The sequence below is a fragment of the Meles meles genome, chromosome 19 (genome assembly GCF_922984935.1).
Source record: "Meles meles chromosome 19, mMelMel3.1 paternal haplotype, whole genome shotgun sequence".
In the NCBI taxonomy this organism is placed as follows: Eukaryota; Metazoa; Chordata; class Mammalia; order Carnivora; family Mustelidae; genus Meles; species Meles meles.
Window position 1 is genome coordinate 5,333,903 of NC_060084.1, and position 20,313 is coordinate 5,354,215.

General features: G+C 44.4%; 1 protein-coding gene across 2 annotated transcripts in view; it reads right to left on the reverse strand.

The window, feature by feature from the left end:
* The window catches only part of CDH13 (cadherin 13), a 1,016,524-nt gene that overhangs the window by 766,210 nt on the left and 230,001 nt on the right, over positions 1 to 20,313 (reverse strand). For both annotated transcript variants that reach the window (XM_045989377.1, XM_045989379.1), the window contains exon 2: positions 17,250 to 17,361. In XM_045989377.1, coding sequence (XP_045845333.1) covers positions 17,250 to 17,361 — 112 coding nt within the window. The remainder of the gene's footprint in view (positions 1 to 17,249; positions 17,362 to 20,313) is intronic.

Below are 20,313 nucleotides of genomic sequence, written 5' to 3' on the forward strand. Positions count from 1 at the left end.
AATAAACAAACAAAACCCCAGCATTCCCCACTTAGCTAACTCAAAATATTTTCCCCATTGTGTATTCCTATTACTGTTCTGTAGAACTGCCTGGCAGAGACACACGTTTAGGAAATGCCAACTTAAGAGCACACACACACGACCAGGGGCTGAGAACAGAAACCACCCACATGAACACCACACAGCCACGCAGAACCAAGAACTAAGACCCCTCTGTCTGGGCGTAATTGTTTGTTCCCAGAAAATTTTTCTGAAGAAGAAGGGTAAGACTGAACTAGTGAAAACCGTCCGTCACTGGTCGTTTCAAGGCGTAACAGTCTGCCCTCTAGGGCATTTATCAAAAACAACTTTGAGGACTTAATTCACGACTTACCTAAAAACCTGTCACGCCTACCGGTACTACATCAGCACGTCGTGAACTTTACCAGATGTCAGTTTCCTACCTTAAATCCAGAGAGCCTGGACCCTCCTCGCAAACGCTGTAATATTTTCATTCTGACTTCCGCCTTCTGAAACGTTGCTAAGAGTTATCGAGACGGTGTTCCCTATGAAAATCAGCTTTATTAAATGTACCTGTGCCTTATTAACGGAGTCACCTGGTGATATTTTAGGAGGTTGTACCTTGAGCTGTAGGACACCTGTCTGAAAAGCTAAATGTGGAAGCCCAAATGATGTTCCAGCACCATGGACACCTTGTAGATACTTTTCCTTGGCCAAAAACTAGCACTGTCCGGATCCCTTGCTTGCTTGGGCGACAGCTCTCGGAACTCTGGAACTATGTGACCGCCCCTGACCTTTGTTTGCGTAGAGCCCTTTCTTCAGGGAATGGGCCTCTAATTGGTAGACCTGTCTCCCAGATCCCAGAGGGAGCTCTCAACCCAATGCTGATTCTATCCTGGGGCTTCTCTTCCCAAAATTTGAATGAAAACACCCTAAACTGGAAGGTGAATGGAGCTGTGCTAGTCAAAGTGAAAGCGTGGGCCACATACCCTCAACTCTTGTAAAGGGCCCGTGACAAGATAAGCTCAGCAACTAAAAGCAATTTCATGAGTACAATTACACTTCTTTCGTTTAGTTTTAAAGTTTGCGTTTTGTATGTCTTTGCTTTATTTTCATTCTTTTAAAAGATTTTATTTACTTGAGAGTGAGCGAATGAAAGAGAGAGCCCTGAAGGAGTGGGAGAAGCAGACTCCCTGCTGAGCAGATAGCCCAAAGCAGGACGGCATCCAGAGGACCCTGAGGTCATGACCGGAGTGGAAGGAGGACGCTTAGCCAACTAAGCCACCAGGGAACCCACTTTATTTCCATTTTCAGAGCAAACATTTTTATTATATTAAGAAAAATTGTTTAGAACTTGAAAGTAAAGCAACATGTAGGTTTGGGGGCGGAGATGTTCTTTCAATGTCAATACAGGCCTCACCCAACACGTCCCTCATGGATTATCTGATTACCTAGGAAAATGGAATTCATTTTCCTAATGGAATTAAGAGAGAAACCGGGCGCTAACAGAGTCAGGGGGTTCAACAGGGGAGGCTCTCAGACCCTGCCCTGTGTGGCTAATCGCAGACCCAACAGGAAGAGAGCCGAATCAAGGACATCCTACCGTGTCCTCGGGGGAAGAGAGACTCGCCACTCCCCAACAGCCCAGCCAATGAGGGACGGTCAGACTCGGCCAATGAAGAGCCACCATGATTCCGACTCCCAGTGTCCACCAATGTTTTTTGGTTTACAACGGCCTTCCCAACTCCGCCCTCCCCCGTGCCCCACCCCATGAAAGAGTGGTCCTCTCCCTTGGGCTGTGGACTTGCCTAGAGTTTTTTCACAGGTCACTTGTCGTGGGTTCCAGCTCTCTGCTATCACTGGTCCCCCCCCCCCCTTTTTTCTTGGTAAAATAACTAGTAGTTTCATTTTTAAGGTTAACATTCCTGTTCACTATGTTTTGAAGGTTGCAGATGTAGTGAGATTACATGTTGATTTGTGGATCTCTGTATAGTAGAGCTACCAGGAACGGCCCGCAGAAAGGATAACGCTGAGGGTTACGGTTACTGGACTCCATGCCCTTCCCTGAGGGCCGTTGCTCTTCCATCCCTCCTGAGTATGGCAACGGCCTCGTTCTAGCCCTCCTCTCTGTGCCCCTCTTGACACGGGGAATGACCACCGGGCCACATCCCCATAGGGATCCACCTGTCAATCCCAGTCGTCCCCTACTTCAGTCCCCCTCTCCGTTGTCTTGTCCCCTTCCTCCATGCCTAGAACGTGATGCCGACTCCCTCTCCCAGCCTGCATTATCCCCACTCACCCTCGCTTTCTGTTTTTAATCCGGCAAACTTCCTTCCACTGAAAAATGCAGAGCTAACCATATTCCTTGGAGGTTTTGACTCATATTTTGAACTGTTTTTCAAGCACTAATTATTTCTTTCATGTTATTCAGAATCAATGTTCCTTATTTGGGAATTCTCCCACCCCTGTGGATTTAATGTATACATATGAAAATTAAAACCACTTTTAGCTAAAAATAGATCCTCGGGGAGGGCTCAGGAATCAGCTGACACGCACAGTGAGGAGGAAACTGGATGGCTGACAACTGTTTTGGCTTCGAATGGGAATGAATTAGGCTGGTGCAGCGGCTGGCCACTTTTCAGGGGTGGCCTGCCAAGACATCATTTACTAAGTTGCTCACAAGTAGGAGCGGGTTGTGGGGGGTGGCTAGAACCCAGGGTCGGAGGCACTACCACACTCTGCTGCCCCCGAAGCAGCTGGAATGTGAAGAGGCCAGCTGAATGTTTTAGCACAACTGAGCTCTGCAACTTTTCAAGGGTCTCTCCTACGCAGTGCAGTCTGCCATTCTCAGACCCACGAGGTTCTGCATACCCGAAGTGGATGGATCTCATTTGGCACAACCCCCAACCGGAACTGATGTGGTGATCCTTATTTATCCTCCTTAGGCTAAATATCCATCTGTTTTCCCGCAAAAATATCTGTTTTATTACACAGGGTTGCCCCATACACCCCTGTAATATGGAGCATATGCACGTTAATAGCTCCCTAACTTGCAAAACATGCCCGATCTTAGGCTGGGGAGATTCCCTTCTCAAATGCTTTTCAAGGAGCATCTTTTTTTTTTTATTTTATTTATTTGACAGAGAGAAATCACAAGTAGGCAGAGAGGCAGGCAGAGAGAGAGGAGGAAGCAGGCTCCCCACGGAGCAGAGAGCCCAAAGTGGGGCTCGATCCCAGGACCCTGGGATCATGATCTGAGCCGAAGGCAGAGGCTTTAACCCACTGAGCCACCCAGGTGCCCCTCAAGGAGCATCCTTTTAACATGAAGCCCAAAGAGACCCAATCACAACTGCTGTGTGTGTGTGTGTGTGTGTGTGTGTGTGTGTGTGTGTGTGTTGGGGTGTTGGTGGGATGGCCGGTCCCCCTAGAACACTAGAGTACCTGTAAGGGAGACCTGGAGGGAGTCGGAAGAACTTGTGTCCTTTTTCAGAGGAGACAGACTTTGCCTCTGTGCCTCCTTTGGTAGATGCCAGCGCTGCCTGTTCCAATAGCATCGCTCTGCAGACATCCCCCTCCCTGGCCTTACGCTTTCAAATCATGAAATATACTGACCTTTATCTAGAGCTTGCATGTGGCTGGCAGTGTCCTAACACATTTGCTTGTGTTGTCTTGATTAACCCACGAAACATCACCACCATGTTACAGATAAGGAAACTGAGGAGCTAGGGGTCGACTGGAAATGTCACCATGGTAAGTGATGAAAGCAAGTGGTCCAACTCGGGCACCCACACCATCAGCCCTGTGAGGCCCTCAGGGACACCCCAATCTGTTCTCAGTAAGAACAGGAGCACTTCTGTGGGAGGAAATTGGATATGGCTTTTCATATGGAGAGTGCTCACAGGGTCTGGAGGTCACAGTGTGTTTTTCACCATTGGCCCTTCTTCTGAGATGTTGGATGCTTTAATCAACCTTCGTGCCCTCAGCTGTAAAATGGGATTTTCAATCCCATCTTACAGAGCGGTTGATTTGATTAAATGGATAAAATGGTAGCCCCTTTCCTGGATCAGAGAATCTCAAAATGAAAGACCCATTCTCATCGTAGGGGTCCTGCATTGTGTGGTTCCTCGACCTGAACGTTCACCAGCCCAATCTTCACGGGGGGGACCCCGGCTCGTAATGCAGTCCTCAGCATCTCAGAGGAAACTTCTTGGTGGCCCATTCTGTAGCAGCTCTCCAGAAATCTCCGTCATATGACTCTGTCTTATTTCCTTCCTACTATTTTCATCATATTTTCGGGTCTTGTTTTCCTGCGCTCTTAGGTGTTTATTCTTTTTTATTATTATTATGTTATGTTAGTCACCATACAGTACATCATTAGTGTTTGATGTAGTGTTCCATGATTCATTGTTTGTGCATAACACCCAGTGCTCCATGTGATATGAGCCCTCCTTGATACCCATCAGCAGGCTCACCTCTTCTCCTCTGAAAACCTCAGTTTGTTTCTCAGAGTCCACAGTTTCTTATGGTTCATCTCCCTCTCTGATTCCCCCCTCCTTCAGTTTTCCCTTCCTTCTCCTAATGTCCTCCATGCTATTCCTTATGTTCCACTAATAAGTGAAGCCATATGATAGTTATCTTTCTCTGCTTGACTTATTTCACTCAGCATAATCTCCAGTCCCATCCATGTCGATGAAAATAGTGAGTATTCATCCTTTCTGATGGCTGAGTAATACTCCATTGTGTCTATGGACCACATCTTCTGTATCCGTTCATCTGTTGAAGGACATCTCTGCCCCTTCCACAGTTTGGCTATTGTGGACGTTGCTACAATGAACATTGGGGTGTATATACCTTTATTTTCACTACATCTGTATCTTTGGGGTAAATATCCAGTAGTGCAATTGCTGGGTCATAGGGTAGTTCTATTTTTAACTTTTTGAGGAATCTCCACACTGTTTTCCAAAGTGGCCGCCCCAACTTGCATTCCCACCAACAGTGCAAGAGGGTTCCCCCTTTCTCCGCATCTTCTCCAACATTTGTTGTTTCCTGCCTTGTCAATTTTTGCCATTCTAACTGGTAAGAGGTGGTATCTCCGTGTGGTTTTGATTTGAATTTCCCTGATGGCTAACGATGTTGGACATGTTCTCATGTGTCTGTTAACCATTCCCATCATGTCTGTCTCTCTCTCCACAAGAATGAAAAGTTCCAACACAGGAGGCAATTTACAGGTTGTAAGCCATGCACATAGTACAGGGCATGACATAAGGCAGATGACCATTCTATATTTCTTAATTGATTAACTAAACAGATCTTTGAGAATCCATGTCATTTCCTTTCCTATATCCTATTTTTGTCTCCAGAAGGAGAATGTGAGTTTGGTCAAATAAAACAATTGGGGATATTTTGACGGGCAAGTATTTGCACCTCTTGCCCTTTTGCTTTCAAGCCAACAAAAATGTCATGAAAATTAAGCTGAAAGGGACAGACAGAGGGCACCACGATTATAAGAATGGCTATGGATTTGGTCTGTTACAGGATAATAAGATCTGCCTTCTCAAACTATTTAAAGCCACGCTTCATCTTTTCTACTTTATGTTTTGATGTCTTACTCATTAAACAGCCCAATTCCTGTGGTTCTAATACCTTAAATTAGGAGACGCTCCTGTAACATCCGTATGTTCCTCTATTCTTACTCTCGAAGAAAAACAGAAATAAAAGAGACTTATACCAGTTACAGAACTGTGTGAGCAAAGATATACTCAACAGGTTGAAGAGTGGGGACCATGTGGCATCACTTTGCGTTTCAGAGTCTTAATTAGGCAACCTGCTCACCGGCATCACCAGTGAGAAACCCGGTGTGATGGCTGTCCTCATCCCCTGCCACCTAGGACCCATTTCCATTTGTGTGAGTGCTGGGTTCTAAAAATCCTTATGCATGGAGCACAGCCTGCCGTCGGGGAATGCTGGAACGGAAAGGGGCCTTAGCGTCAGGGCACAACACCTGCACAGTGCACTCCTGTTTCTGCCAGCCCAGCATCCCTCCCTTCCTTCAGAGAGCAGCATCTCCACGTCCCTTGGCCTAGCCAACAGAAATACCACATCTTCTTGGACACGGAGACTCGTTCGGGGTTAGGCACATGAGCCAAACCTGACCAGAAGGGTTAGCCGTGAGAAGCTTGCCAGAACGCTTGGAAGAGAGATGCTCTGGCTTGTGAAGTTGGAAGAATAAAAGTCTGGGGCTGCTGGCGACCCTTTTGGAGGGAAGCCCTCTGAGAGCGGGGCGTACCGACACTCCAGAAAGCAGAACTGAGGAATGAGGGGTGATCCTGAGGACATCATCAGAGGGTCTAGATCCTGGTGTTCCCGAAGCCAGTTCAAGCCTCAAAAACTTTAGTCATGTGAGCTGGTAATTTTATATGTTTTTGCTAATGCCAGGTGGAGTTGGGTTATTTTGGATCGGATCACAACGCAAACAGCTCTGGTATCAGGAGACGAATATACCCTTATTATACCAATGGGGAAACGGAAGTCCAGAGAGTAAACGGGGTCATACGAGTCAGTGAACTGGGAGAGACTCCTGTGATTATGCATGTCTTTTAGGAAACTTCTAGATGTCTTCCGTAATCCAGACCCTTGGATTTCCCCGGGGCTCTGCTCGCACCTTTATTTCATACACAGGTGCCCCTCAATCACACTGCCACCTGTCCTCTGATTTACCTCCCAACCATCCCCATCTCCATGACTACATGCCCGCCCCAGCCCTCCCCACGCTTCCCTCTCATCTGTCTCCTATTCTGAACTTCTGGAAGGCTGGCCACACCAGCTAATCACGTGACTCCCTCGTTCACACATTACACGCATTAACTATTCAAAACACTGAAAACAGATTTCAAAATCTTCACTGACGGCAGCCAGCCCATAGCCCTCCATCTCTCAGCACCGTTCCCCGCTTCCTTGCCCGCCGAGAGCAGCTACTGTCAGTAACAGCAGTGGTTCGACAGCAACAGTACATGCGGTTGGTCTCTTGTGGCGAATCGTTCGAGCCACGCACCTGTGTCGGGAGCAACGGTGACTTCATGGCGTGACGTTAGATGCTTTGAGGGGCAGGCCGCCGGAATGAGGAAGCCAACCGGGCGGAGGAAGACAGTAGAGACTGGAGGGCCACAGGGAAGCCCCCAACTCCTACTACTGATCCACTAACTTCTGGCAGCTCACATTCTAGAGTTTTCCATAGACCAGCCACTCTTCAGAGCCCTTTCCATAGATTCACATTTAATTCTCAGAGCAACCTAATGAGGTTACTGCCATTATAATATTCATTTTACACATGAGGGAACTGAGCATTGAGGCACGGTGAGGTTTTTGTGTTCCTCTAACTTTCCGAAAGTACTTAGTTGATAATGGGCAAACCTCGGATTTGAACCCAGGCGGCCTGCCTCTGGGGTCTATGTTTTGGAGGTCGAATCCTCCCAGAAGTTATGAATTTTGGAAAGTGAAATTCTCAATGTTGACAACAAATTCTCTTCATTAAAACTTTCACTGTGGCGCCTGGGTGGCTCAGTGGGTTAAAGCCTCTGCCTTCAGCTCAGGTCATGATCCCAGGGTCCTGGGATCGAGCCCCGCATCGGACTCTGTTCAGCAGGGAGCCTGCTGCCTCCTCTCTCTCTGCCTGCCTCTCTGCCTACTTGTGATCTCTGTCTGTCAAATAAATAAATAAATAAATAAATAAATAACCTTTTTCATTCAATTCTTCCACATGGAGCAGCCAGACAGGACATATCTGTGGGGCAAATTTAGCGCAAGGTCTGACAGTGTGATTTCTCCCATTCTGCTGATAAGAAAACGTAGGCCACAGGAGCCCCATCTACATTCCTCACCTTCTCAGGCCTTCTTCCTCCCCTACTTTATCTGCTTCCCCCTCTTGGAATCATGACAGAGCACCCAAGTCCAATGGAGGGTCTCTGAGAACTTCGTCACATCCCTCTCCAATATGCGTCTGTGTTCTTTTTACTCTGTAGTTATTTACTATATAACCTTACACTTAGGAAATGAGGTGGTTAATATCATGGATTTTTGAAGATTCTAATAATGTGAACTGACTGGATTATTAGGTTGTTGCAAATACGATGGTGGGGTAGAAGGGCAAACTTGTCAAAATATTACATTTCTGCAGGGCTCTATTTAAAGATGGGAAAAGTCTCATTAGTGTAAATAGGGGTCCACATTCCGAGCCAAAGTGTAATAATCACCCTCATAATGTGGAGTGAATTAAGGGACATCAGAGTAACGTTCCTTGGCGTATCGCAACAATTTAAGTAAACATACCACTTGAAACTCCACCCGTACTCAGATCTAGGCAGATTGCAGTACAGGTGATGTTAAGTCATTTCATTAATCATTTAATCAATGTCCCAACTTGAGGGCAAATACAAGTTAGTAGTGCAAAGTACAATCAGAAAATGGAAAATAAATTATTGGTTTTTTTTAATCACTACAATGAAAAACAAAAATAAAAAGACTTGGCAAGTGTGCAAGGATAGAGAACATAGACAGACAAAAGCCCAAGTGAGCTTAAACTCAGGAAACAGGCATTTTTCCACCTGCCAGTGGGAAAGTTCATCCATTTATTACCATCCAAATGAAATCTCTTCAGTGGGGTCAAAAGGGCCTTTGTTTTGACATTTAATTCACCGGCGATGTATTTCCTACGTTAGGATGCAAAACACCTCTCACACTGCTTTCTCATTAATTGCCTTCATTTTTCAAGTTCCCAGTTTGATTTATAGTCAATTAAAAACACCCTCGAAAGCCATGACTCATGTATGTTAAGTACAAATGTGATTAATGCAAAACCATGCACTCCATGGATGGCCTGACCACTGGCCAAAGTCATGGTCAGGGTGGAGTGACCCACCCGTGTCCTGGTGAGAGAAACCCAGGAGGAAGATGGGAAGCCAGGAGTGCAGGTCATGACCATCTTGCACTAACTGGATCTGTTTGAAACAAGGAAAAGGAAGTACTTTTTCTGTATTTGTTGAACAATACAGAGGGAGAATGAAACTTGGTTGTGAAGAGAAAAAAAATACAATGCATTCAAAATCCTCTATCACCTGGTTGATGAAAGCAGATAGGAAAATCGAGCGGCACATCCCCAACTCTGTCAGTCAATAAGACACTAGACTAAAGAACTTTAGATAAGAGCCAGGGGGCTAGAATGCTGGGTTCAAATCTTGATGCTGCCAAATAAGAGTGACACGACCTTGGGGAAATTGCTTTGCCTCACCCAACCTTAGTATCCTCATCTGTAAAATGGGTGTATGAGAGAATTGTATCCCCTAAGGTCTGAGGTTCAAGCCCCCCCCCCACACTTAGAGAGTGCCCAGTAAATGCCAGCTGTGAAGGTTATGGATGTCACACTGCTCAACGGCTGTGGTGCATTTTATAAATCCCAACATCTATTCCCAAGGTATCATGCTTCTTCCATTTTCCAGAAATGCTCCCTCTCTTCTTGCTGTCAGCGTGGGCATATCGCCCGTCATAAGGAAATCTCTTAAGACTTGTCCCCGCCTGCCTCCCTAGAAAATGAACATACTGAAACTTGAGAAGAGTATCAGGAAAGTCAACAGCAGAAAAAGTAATTTCAGCCTAATGCATTTGATATGAGATTTCCCGCTAAAATGAGGTAAATAAGAACACTTGGCACATTATTTTACAAAACAAAATCTACTCAAATGAAAGAAGTGCCTTCTCTGCTGTAATTAGTCCATATTCCTGTTTCATGTGTTTTTTGGTGCCAAACGATCTTTTACATATTTTTTTTTAATTTGTATTTTTTGCCAAATGACCTCTTAAAAGAAAATTCTAACCAAAGTAAATGGTAGTATTCTCCCTCCATCTCATCTCATCTCTTTGCTTGGGTTTTTCTGTTTTGTTTTTCATATCCAGGCTTTAAAAAATGTTTAAAAAATACAATCTCATCAATCCAAGATTAAAAAAAAAAACTACTGGTCCATGGAGTTCAAATCCTAAAATCACTCATTTCTTCAGATTTTTAATGCCCATGATTTATCTTCTATAAATCCTGGCTTAGATGGCCATTGTAGGGACATTGAGCCCATCTCGGGTCTATGGATAGCAGGACTAACAAGAACAGGAGCAGCAGCAATACTGACAGTCATAGGAGCGGCTTTCATTCATTCATCACTAGGCTGAGCATTTTTCCATCAATCAGCATCAACTCTGAAAGTAAGGACTGCCATTATCATTTTTAGATGAGATAATCCAAACTCGGAGGATTTGAAGAACTTGCTCACTCATGGCCACACAGCCAACGTGACTGGTGAATAGAATATGTGCAGAAATTACATACGTCGTTTTTGAGCTAAAGTGGTTAAACCTCCGGGATATCTTGCCCACACCTCTTCTTGTCTCCAGCTCAGTGACATACGAATGAGTAGAAGGCCCAAGATGGCAAGACCAAGTTGGAAGTAGCCTGAGTCCTCAAGTTCCTGCATGGAGATCTGCCACTTAGAGTCTAACTACCCAAGAGAGCAGCCTGGCCAGCATCCTCGTGACCAGAATGAGAAGTAAACTTTTACTCTGTTAGGTCACTGGGACTGCTTGATACCAAGGCTATTCTAACTAGTCCAAGTGTGTTATTGAAAGTGTAATTCTATGGGTTGTACGAGTCAGAAAATGACAGGTGTTGGTGAAGATGCAGAGAAAGGAGAACCCTCCTACACTGTTGGTGGGAATGTAAGCTGGTGCAGCCACTCTGGAAAACAGCATGGAGGTTCCTCAGAAAGCTGAAAAGAGAGCTCCCCTACGACCAGCAATCATACTACTGGGTATTTACCCTAAAGATACAAATGTAATGATCCAAAGGGAAACCTGCACCCAAATGTTTATAGCAGCAATGTCCATAACAGCCAAACTATGGAAAGAACCTAGATGTCCATCAAAAGATGAAGGGATGTCCGTAGAGTTCCGGAGGACGGGAATGAAAATGGCGGCCTCCCAGTCTCCGGCCCGGAGGAGCCGAGAGCCTGGGGCCCCACTCCTCAGTGCGCCCCCAGAGGACAGCACCCAATCACTCCCGTATCCCCAGCCTCTAGCCGCGCTCCGAGCTCACCCAGCCCGCGACCAGTTCAAGATGATGTATTTCTACATGGAAGTTGATGTATTTCTACATGGAAAAAAAAAAACAGCCTCTCCCTCTCCTAATTGCCTACTTCATGAAGGAGATGGTGACCTGTAAGGCACTCACAGAACAGGTGCTGAAAAAATTTGCATTTGCTCTTATCCTTAAGAGTAGCCTTAGTTAAAGAGGTACACATGAGCTGGGTCTGAGTCAAGATTGGTGAGGAAATGTTTCAGAAGACACAAAAAGGAAAGAGAAAAGCACAAGAATCAAAGGAGGAGATGTGGTGTTGGAAGCAGAGGTTGGAGTGGTATTTCTGGAAAGAGACCATAGACCAAAGAATGAAGGCAAGCCTCTAGAATCTGGAAAAGAGACCTTTTCACATTGAAAAGGTGTGACCATGGATTCAAATGAGCATCGCTTACTTATGGCTCGTCACTCACCCTGCCTAGACCAGTGTCCTCAGAGCTATTTACAATCACTGTCATCTAAACTGCACCAAAAAGAACTGGACATTCAAAGAGCACAGCTCCTAAGAAATGAGGCAGGCCTCTCAGTGATGTCCCTGCTGTGGCCACCAGCACAAAGCAGTCTTGTACCCAGAATGTCACTGAAACCCTTCAAAGAAGAAACAAGCACTCTGTCTCTCTTTATAGAAAAGTTGGCCCGCACATGAATGTGGGAAGATAAAACTGCATTAATTCGGACCAAGACCATAACTGAGAAAAGAGCAGACGAGACTTTGGCAAAATTTCAAATATTTTAAATAGTTTAACCATTTAGAAACAAACAAAGTAATCATAAACAAATAAACAATAACAATGACAAGAACTCAACTGTGTATTTAGGAATGAGAATGAGAATGGGAAATAAGAATGAGAGGAAAGATAATGAAATCTAGGGCAAGAGAACCTCATGGATATTGTAAATGTGTCTGCACAAAGATGTTCTTAGAGATATTATTTAGAATAAAAAATAACCTATATAAAAAAAAAAGATGAAGGGATAAAGAAAATGTGGTATATATAGACAATGGAATACTATGCAGCCATCAAAAAATTAAATCTTGGCATTTGCAACAATGTGGATAGAATAGAGGGTATTATGCTAAGTGAAATAAGTCAATCAGAGAAAGACAGTTATCATATGATCTCACTCATACGTGGAATTTAAGAAACAAAACAGAAGATCACAGGGGAAGAGAGGAAAAAACAAAACAAGACAAAAGCAGAGAGGGAAACAAACCATAAGAGACTCTTAATCATAGGAAACAAACTGAGGGTTGCTGGAGGGGAGGGGGTAGGGGATGGGGTAACTGGGTGATGGACATTAAGGAGGGCACGTGATGTAATGAGCACTGGGTATTACATAAGACTGATGAATCACTAACTTCTACCTCTGAAACCAATATACACCATATGTTAATTAATTGAATTTAAATTAAAAAAATAAAAGTATAATTATACAAGCTGTATTTTAGGTGAACTCAGGTGCAGCAGTGTGTGTGTGTGTGTGTGTGTGTGTGTGTGTGTGTGTGTATGCCTTTCACAAAGAGTAATTCAGGAAGGATAAACAGTAACAGACAGAAAAGTGCTGATCTAATAATGCCTAGATGGCCAATGGGGTGTCCTTTCTGGACTCTTGAAGTTAGAGCTAGTTCCCATTAATAGAAGCTGAAGGATCATGAGTATCTTTCCCCTTAGCTAACTCGATCATAGATTTTGCCACAGGGCTAGAAGATGTGTTTGAGCTGATGTGGCCAGGGCAGGGTAGTCTTTTCCATAATTTTGCCAAACGTAGATAGTCAGCGCCTTATCACCTGGTCCTTTTCCACCTCAGCTGGGTGGCTGGTCAGTTTTCCAGGCCACTTATTCTTCTGAAGCCTGGGTGTCAGCTGGGAGAGTGTAACCAGAATCAGTGTTCAAATCTCATGGGGCCAAGATGATGGGTACCAGAATCCCATGATGTTCATATTCCAGAAGAAGCAACAATACTAATCCATTAAGAGACTTTGGAGAACAGTGTGGAGATTCCTCAAGAAATTAAGAATACAGCTTCCCTATGACCCTGCAATTGCACTGCTGGGTATTTACCCCAAAGATACAGATGTAGTGAAAAGAAGGGCCATCTGTACCCCAGTGTTTATTGCAGCAATGTCTACGGTCGCCAAACTGTGGAAAGAACCAAGATGCCCTTCAACGGATGAATGGATAAGGAAGATGTGGTCCATATACACAATGGAGTATTATGCCTCCATCAGAAAGGATGAATACCCAACTTTTGTAGCAGCATAGACGGGACTGGAAGAGATTATGCTGAGCGAAATAAGTCAAGCAGAGAGAGTCAAGTATCATATGGTCTCACTTATTTGTGGAGCATAACAAAGAACACGGAGGACATGGGGAGATGGAGAGGAGAGGGAGTTGAGGGAAATTGGAAGGGGAGATGAACCATGAGAGACTATGGACTCTGAAAAACAACCAGAGGGTTTTGAAGGCGCGGGGGGGTGGGAGGTTGAGGAACCAGGTGGTGGGTAATAGGGAGGGCACGTACTGCATGGAGCACTGGGTGTGATGCCAAAACAATGAACACTGTTATGCTGTAAATAAACAAATAAAAAAAAAAAAGAGAGAATTCTGGGTGTGGGAGTCATCTAGGGACCCCCTACCTTGAGGAAACCCCTCCAGGATTCCTCCCTGAGTCCAAAGACCTTGAATGGTTGTCTCCTGAGTTTCTGCCTTCCAAGCTGTCTTCCCCTTTCTTCTTGTACTTCTCATACAAAAAAAAAAAAAAAAATGGGAATAAGCACATCTTCTCAGCTCATTTTTCAAGACTGAGATGAAGGCAGGAAACTTTTGTCCAAGTTATCATGAGTTGGGGGCTTTGCATCACACTGTGAAAGGTACAATGAAAGAGCTCCCCTGGTTACATTAGAAGAATAGTGGGATACCCTGTTTTGATCCTAGAAGCTTGGTGAAAAATGGCCTTTTAAAGACGAAAGCAAGTCTAGTTAGTGGAAAGGAGAGTAGAATAAAGAGTTATTTGGATGTGAAGAAAATAAAAGGCTTTAGAACAACTGAAGGGAAGATATATTGGGGTGAACAGTGAATAAAATATTAGGGAAATAAAAGGAGTGGAGCTGACCATTAGTAATGGTTAAAGTCGAAAAAGATAAGTCATTGGGAATTGAGGAGAAAGATGAAAAGGGATAAAAGGAAATATTACCATCTGAACAAAGAGAGCAGGAAGCCATGGACAGAATAAACATTTTCTATGGCCTGCTGAAAGCTGAACCCAAAATTGGTTGACTATAAGTCTGGGGGTATGGGCAGATATATTGTGTCTGTCAGGCAAAGAGACAACACTTTCGGACAATCCCAGAGAATGGTAAAAAGTGTATACATCAACTGATTGATTATGCTGTGTTTACACCTTCCACAAGACAAAACTTTACAATGATTGGAAACCAGAGCTCTTAAGTATTGCAAAGATAAAGCAAAACTGCTAAGTACCAACACTGTAAACGGAGCCCAAGAGATGTTACTAGCCTAGTGTCTTGTAACCTCTTTTAGCACCTACAACTTCAGCTTCTACGTATATGTTGCTAAAATAATCCTAACCATTTCCCACGTCTTGGTATGCAACCTCAAGTATCTAAGTATTTTAAAACTTTCTGGTTCTGTTTGACTCTTTTCCATTTTCACGCAGACTTAGCTTTGTGTCCATATGGCCTTCATCCTGAGAGCACCCACCACGCAATTATTTCTTGTTAATCTCCTTTTCAGAGATAGAAGAGTCTTGTGTTGAACCCTAGGGGAATGCATGGGAGAAACAGAGAAAGGGGAAGAAGGAAACGGAGGGAGAGCAGGGGGGGGGGGGATGTTCATGGCCTGGAGGGAAGGTTCATCAATACTCAATTCTCCAGGCTTTTCCTTTCCTCTGGAATAGAGCAATACATTGCTATTTCTTCTGGAAATCCAGGTTTTCCTAAACAATATTCAATAGGCATTCTCAAGTCTATGGAAACTTTCTTCTTCATTTAGGTGCAATTAACCTCATTTGCAGGGTCTAACTCATAACAACCTATGTTTGTTGCTTTGAGAGGAACTGAAAAGCACCAGACCAGATGTATTCTTCGTAGTTTTTTTTAACCCTAGTAATACATATGAACCTACAGTTTCACTGAGAGGGGGCTAGTCAGATTTTGCTGATCCAGCAATTTACATACAAATTCATATCTAAAACTTTAAATATCTGCAATTCCCCTATCACTGACTTTTCCTGAACGTGCTATCGTTGATAATCAAGCCAGTCCCATTTAGCATTTACTAGCTTACACAGAACCAACAACCATAACCCGCTTAATTACTTAGGGGATTAAAAAAAAAAACACAGACACACACAAAACTGTGATATTGGAATGTACTGTATGGTCTAGTTTAAATTAAAAAGATCCCCCAAAGTATGATTGTTTCCAGCTTCTCAGCGGTGAATTAAAAGCTGTTTGGTGTCGTGAAAATTACAGAAGCAATCACATTTATGGGCCTGCTTTGCATACCAACTCTATTAATTTCCATACTCAGGGTGGCTTCGCATTTCCACCCATGTTAATATAGATGCCATTTGGGATAATTGCTTGCAAAAAAACAAAAAAGAAAGAAAGAAAGGAAGGAAGGAAGGAAGGAAGGAAGGAAGGAAGGAAGGAAGGAAGAAAGAAAGAAAGAAAGAAAGAAAAGGGAGACAGAGAGAGAGAGAGAGAAGGAGAAGAAGCAAGGAGATGAAACAAACAGATGAGAGGGAGAAGAACCAGGGGGAAAAAATGGTTCTCTTAAGCAAAGCTCCCTTTGAATTACCTTGATTCTGATAAATAGAAGAATCAAAAGACAAGCGTTCCCGATGACCTGACCCAGGAGTCACACTCAGGGATCAAATTAACATGAAATCACACATTGTAATTCACTTATTGTGCCAGGCCTGAACCTTGTCATCACCGACTCTAATTGCTGAAATGATTTCATTGGAATAATTACATCGAGATGTTCACGGACTTCACCTTGGGTACCTCCCTCGATGCTCGGCATTGCATCTTCATTACTGTGCTCCTTTCAACTCTCCAAATGCTTTCCAGCCTCACAGAACCATCCAATCAAGCAGGCTGGTTTTATTGTGTTTTGTCATGTCTTGCCTTGTTTTCCTTTTCTTTCAAAGCACCAGCCACAAAGCACGGGAACAGAGGAGCCCGGTTAGCATGGAAGGCATGGAAGGCGAGCCTGAGACCCTAAGGGCAAATGCGCACTGATCTTCCCTCAGGGACCTCTGAGCATCTGAGCAAATTAGACCATTGTTTTCACATTCTGCAATCCCAAATGTTAAAGAATGGTGCTCCAGAGCTTACAATTTTATTGTTATTTGTCTACCATCAATTTTAGATTCTATTGAGCTAAAATGATGCTTGCTCTGCACTTAACATTGTACTCCATGCCCTCATGGAGATAAAACAATATGATACTGGTATTAAAAATAGAGATTATAACCACAGACCTGAAGAGAGCATATTTTAATTGGAATTTGGGGGGATTTGAGTTCAGTCTACAAAAGAGCCAGTAAGGTTTTGAATCTCTCCAAAGACCCTCTTACTAGCCTTCAGAATAGGAGTTTTGAATTCCTCTGACCAAAAATTCCCAGAAGCCAACATCCTGCTCTCATCATTGTTTTGATCTAACATGAGGCATAAGAAATCCCGGTAAAACAGCACATCCTTGGGAAGGCGTTGGTTTTGCTCTCGGGGACCTACCCAGAGGAAATGGATTTAATGCCCTTTGCGTGGAGTAACACTCCCGTTGGAGGCTGGTGGTCTCCTTTTCTGGGAGCAGTGGGCAAGTGCTCACCAATGATAAAATACTCGAGAGATACACAACCATTTTCTTCACCTCTCAGCCGACAAGGCTCTAATTCAAGCGCTGCCACCCTGGATCAAGCAGTGACACATAAGGAAAATGATCAGAAAACACTTCGCTTAGGGAATACCGCATCCTGAGACACATTCTTAGACTTTGGGGAATTCAAATATGAGAACAGACCCAAAGAATCACCGAGCGACGCTGCTTACAGTTTAGAATCGCCTGGTCCTCGATGAACTGAGCTGGCTGGTTGATGTGGAACACTTTCCGCTGAAACCCGGGCGTGCAGTCCAAGTCTTCTGCAGATGTTAGCAGCAGCACCTGAGAAAAACCGGAGCCATCAATATTTTAACAGCGGCTTCTGTGTTTGCCCTACTAACTTCTACCAAATCTGTGACTTTTAGAAATGAGCTGAGGTTTTAATTTCATTTCCCAAATGAAGAGGTAAGTTGATACTTCTCCGGTGGCTGCCAACAATTCGCTTTGGCAATGAGATTTGGAAAACACGCAAATGGGAACAGCTACTGTAGTTTCCATCAAGTTGCTGTTAAAGAAATAACTTTGTCAGATTTTTACACCTGCTAAGAATCTCACCATGGTTTCTATGTGTGAAATTTCATTACAAAAACAGTCAATTTCATAGGATGCCCAGGCTAAAACCAACTTCACTGTCACAGACACAAAGGAGCAGCGCCATCTTTAAGGAGGAGGAAAGCAGAATATTCCACTGGAAATTATTTCCCGAAGGAATTCGGGGCCCACTAGACCTTCACGATCCAATACGGTGGCCACGAGCCACACTCAGCTACCGAGCACATGAAGTTGTAGCTGAGCTGAAGTCGTCAGTACAAAAGACGTGTTGGATTTTGAAGTCTGAGTACCAAAAGGAAAAATGGTGTAAAACGCCTCATTTAATCATCTGTATGTGGGTTACATGTTGAAACAATCATATTTGACAGACTGGACTAAATAGATACGTTATTAAAGTCAATGTCACCACTTTCTTTTTACTCTTATAAGTTTGGCTACGAGAACAATCTAAAAGTTGCACTTGCTTCTAAAAGCTCAGTTTTTTTCTTTACAAATCCTTGGAGTGCTTCATCCCAGGGTCAGAACTTTAGGCTGCATGTTTTGGAACATACAACGATATGACACACTCTTGGACAAGGGGTGATTTAGGAAGGTAAGAAATAGTTGCCGGTTTAGTAGGCAAAGACGACAAGCCCTGTGAAGATGGGAGGGACCTCTTTTCCCCCAACTTTGATACCGAGCACCTACTGCGTTTACTGGCCCAGAGAAGATGCTCCATATTATTTAACACATAAGGCTAACGTTTTCCACCTTTACTATATGGCAAGCACTATGCTAAGTTTGTTATAGGCATCATCTCCTTGGATCACTACCGCAGCCTGTGATGTATTTAATATTTCATAGGACAAGGGGTCTCACATTCTAGAGAGGCTGACACTGTGCCCAGGATGGTGCAGTTAGGAGGACGGGGGCCAGGATCTGAAGCCAGGCTTACGTGTCCTCTCATCTGGATGACTGTCAGAGCTCCTCCCAAGCCACCGTAGACTTTCCATGTCTCCGGGTGGGATTTTACTACCCCCCCCCCCCCGCCAAGTTGTTTCTCTGAAACCTGGGGAAGGCTATTTTAACAGAGCATGGTGCCGGCAGAGAATGTTTGGAAATTCACATTCTCAGCAGAAGCCCTTGACCGTAACTGATGAGAATCGGTGCACAAATACCCCAACCATCTCACCCCCCAGGAGAGAGATCTCAAAGGCAGTGTTCTGTCTCCCTGTCTCCACGTGCAGCTCCAGCTGCCCACAACGGCATCCGGCATGATAACTCACCTTCCATTCGCTGCCTTTCCTTCCCTGGCTCGTTTCCTCATGAAACGGGAATTTCATGATTCCCGGAGTTGTCTGACACCCCCCTCCAAAACAAAAAACAAAAAACAAAAAACAAAAAAACAAAACAAAACACCACCACATCAAATCTTTGATTTACTGCCTGCTTCTTGGGAAACCAAATTTTGATCCTGCGTTGCAAACTCTTAACCACTGTACACAAGCTATTGAAGAAAACTCATTATTATTACCACCAGCAAATTCCAAAGAGTGCACAAAAGGTTGGAATGCCATGGAACCAGGGCTTGTCTCTAAATACCAGCCCACTGAGAGGCACTGAACCCCAAGGAATGAGAGCGAGAATTAATCTTCGGAGGTTCATGGTGTGGCTGGACCGAGGAACATCAGAGAAATTGAAACGGGTGAGTCATCACCCTGACCGACATCATCTTTCAAAAATCAAAGGGGTTAGGATGTTATAGTTCCATACTGGAGCAGTTCTGCTTGTGAAACTTTCCCTTGCCTCCAGAGCAGACTCTGGGTAGATTGCTTCCAAGGCAATCATAATTCTGACACCCCGAGTGGTACACACACAGAATGCAGATTCAGGACTTGGAATAATTTGCGGGCAATTTTGCAAGCAGAAAATCTATAACTGGCCAACGCTAATCCAGTTAAACAGCAAACGGTCAAAGGCGGCCTCCAGGCACCCCTGTGCCTACAATTATACCTTAACCTTCTAATCAGCTAATTCTGCCCTCCACCCCAGACCAGTAAATCAGTCATCCCCTAGGAACTATGGAGATGCCATTTCTCTAGCGATCCTGAGCATAAGGATCTGGAACATGTGGAGGGACTGGTTCAGTGGACCACCTGGATCTTGTCTCTCTGGAGCTCCATCTCTGTCCTGATACCTGGGCGGGCTCTGTTCAGGATTCCTCCGGAGTCATAAAGGACAAATAAACCTTTTCCAACAGCTGACCACCAGGGAGGGTGGGAGTGGTGAGAGGACTCCCAGAGGCTTAGCTTTAGTTTGCAAATTCTTGGGTCCCGCCACCCACCAAACTCATCAGAGAAAAGCGCGCAGCACTCTCCTAGGCAATGTGTGACTTTGTGCAGTGAGAACTAGTCCCTCCTCCCTGCATTCATTCATTTACTTATCCCCCCAAACTTGTTCATCTCCCAGGAGTCAGCAAGCACTTGGCTACGTGCTGTTCTGGAGCTTCATAAAAGCATAATAAGGCAGGAATTAGAAGCACAAACTCCAGAGGTTCAAATTCTGGCCCCGTCCATGACTGACTGACAGTGATGGAAATAGGGAGACTAAGACGTGCATTCAGAGGAGCTGTGTGGACTCAGCGCATGGTGCAGGTGAACTACAATAGGGGCGCTCATTCAGTTAGGCGTCCGACCCTCCCAC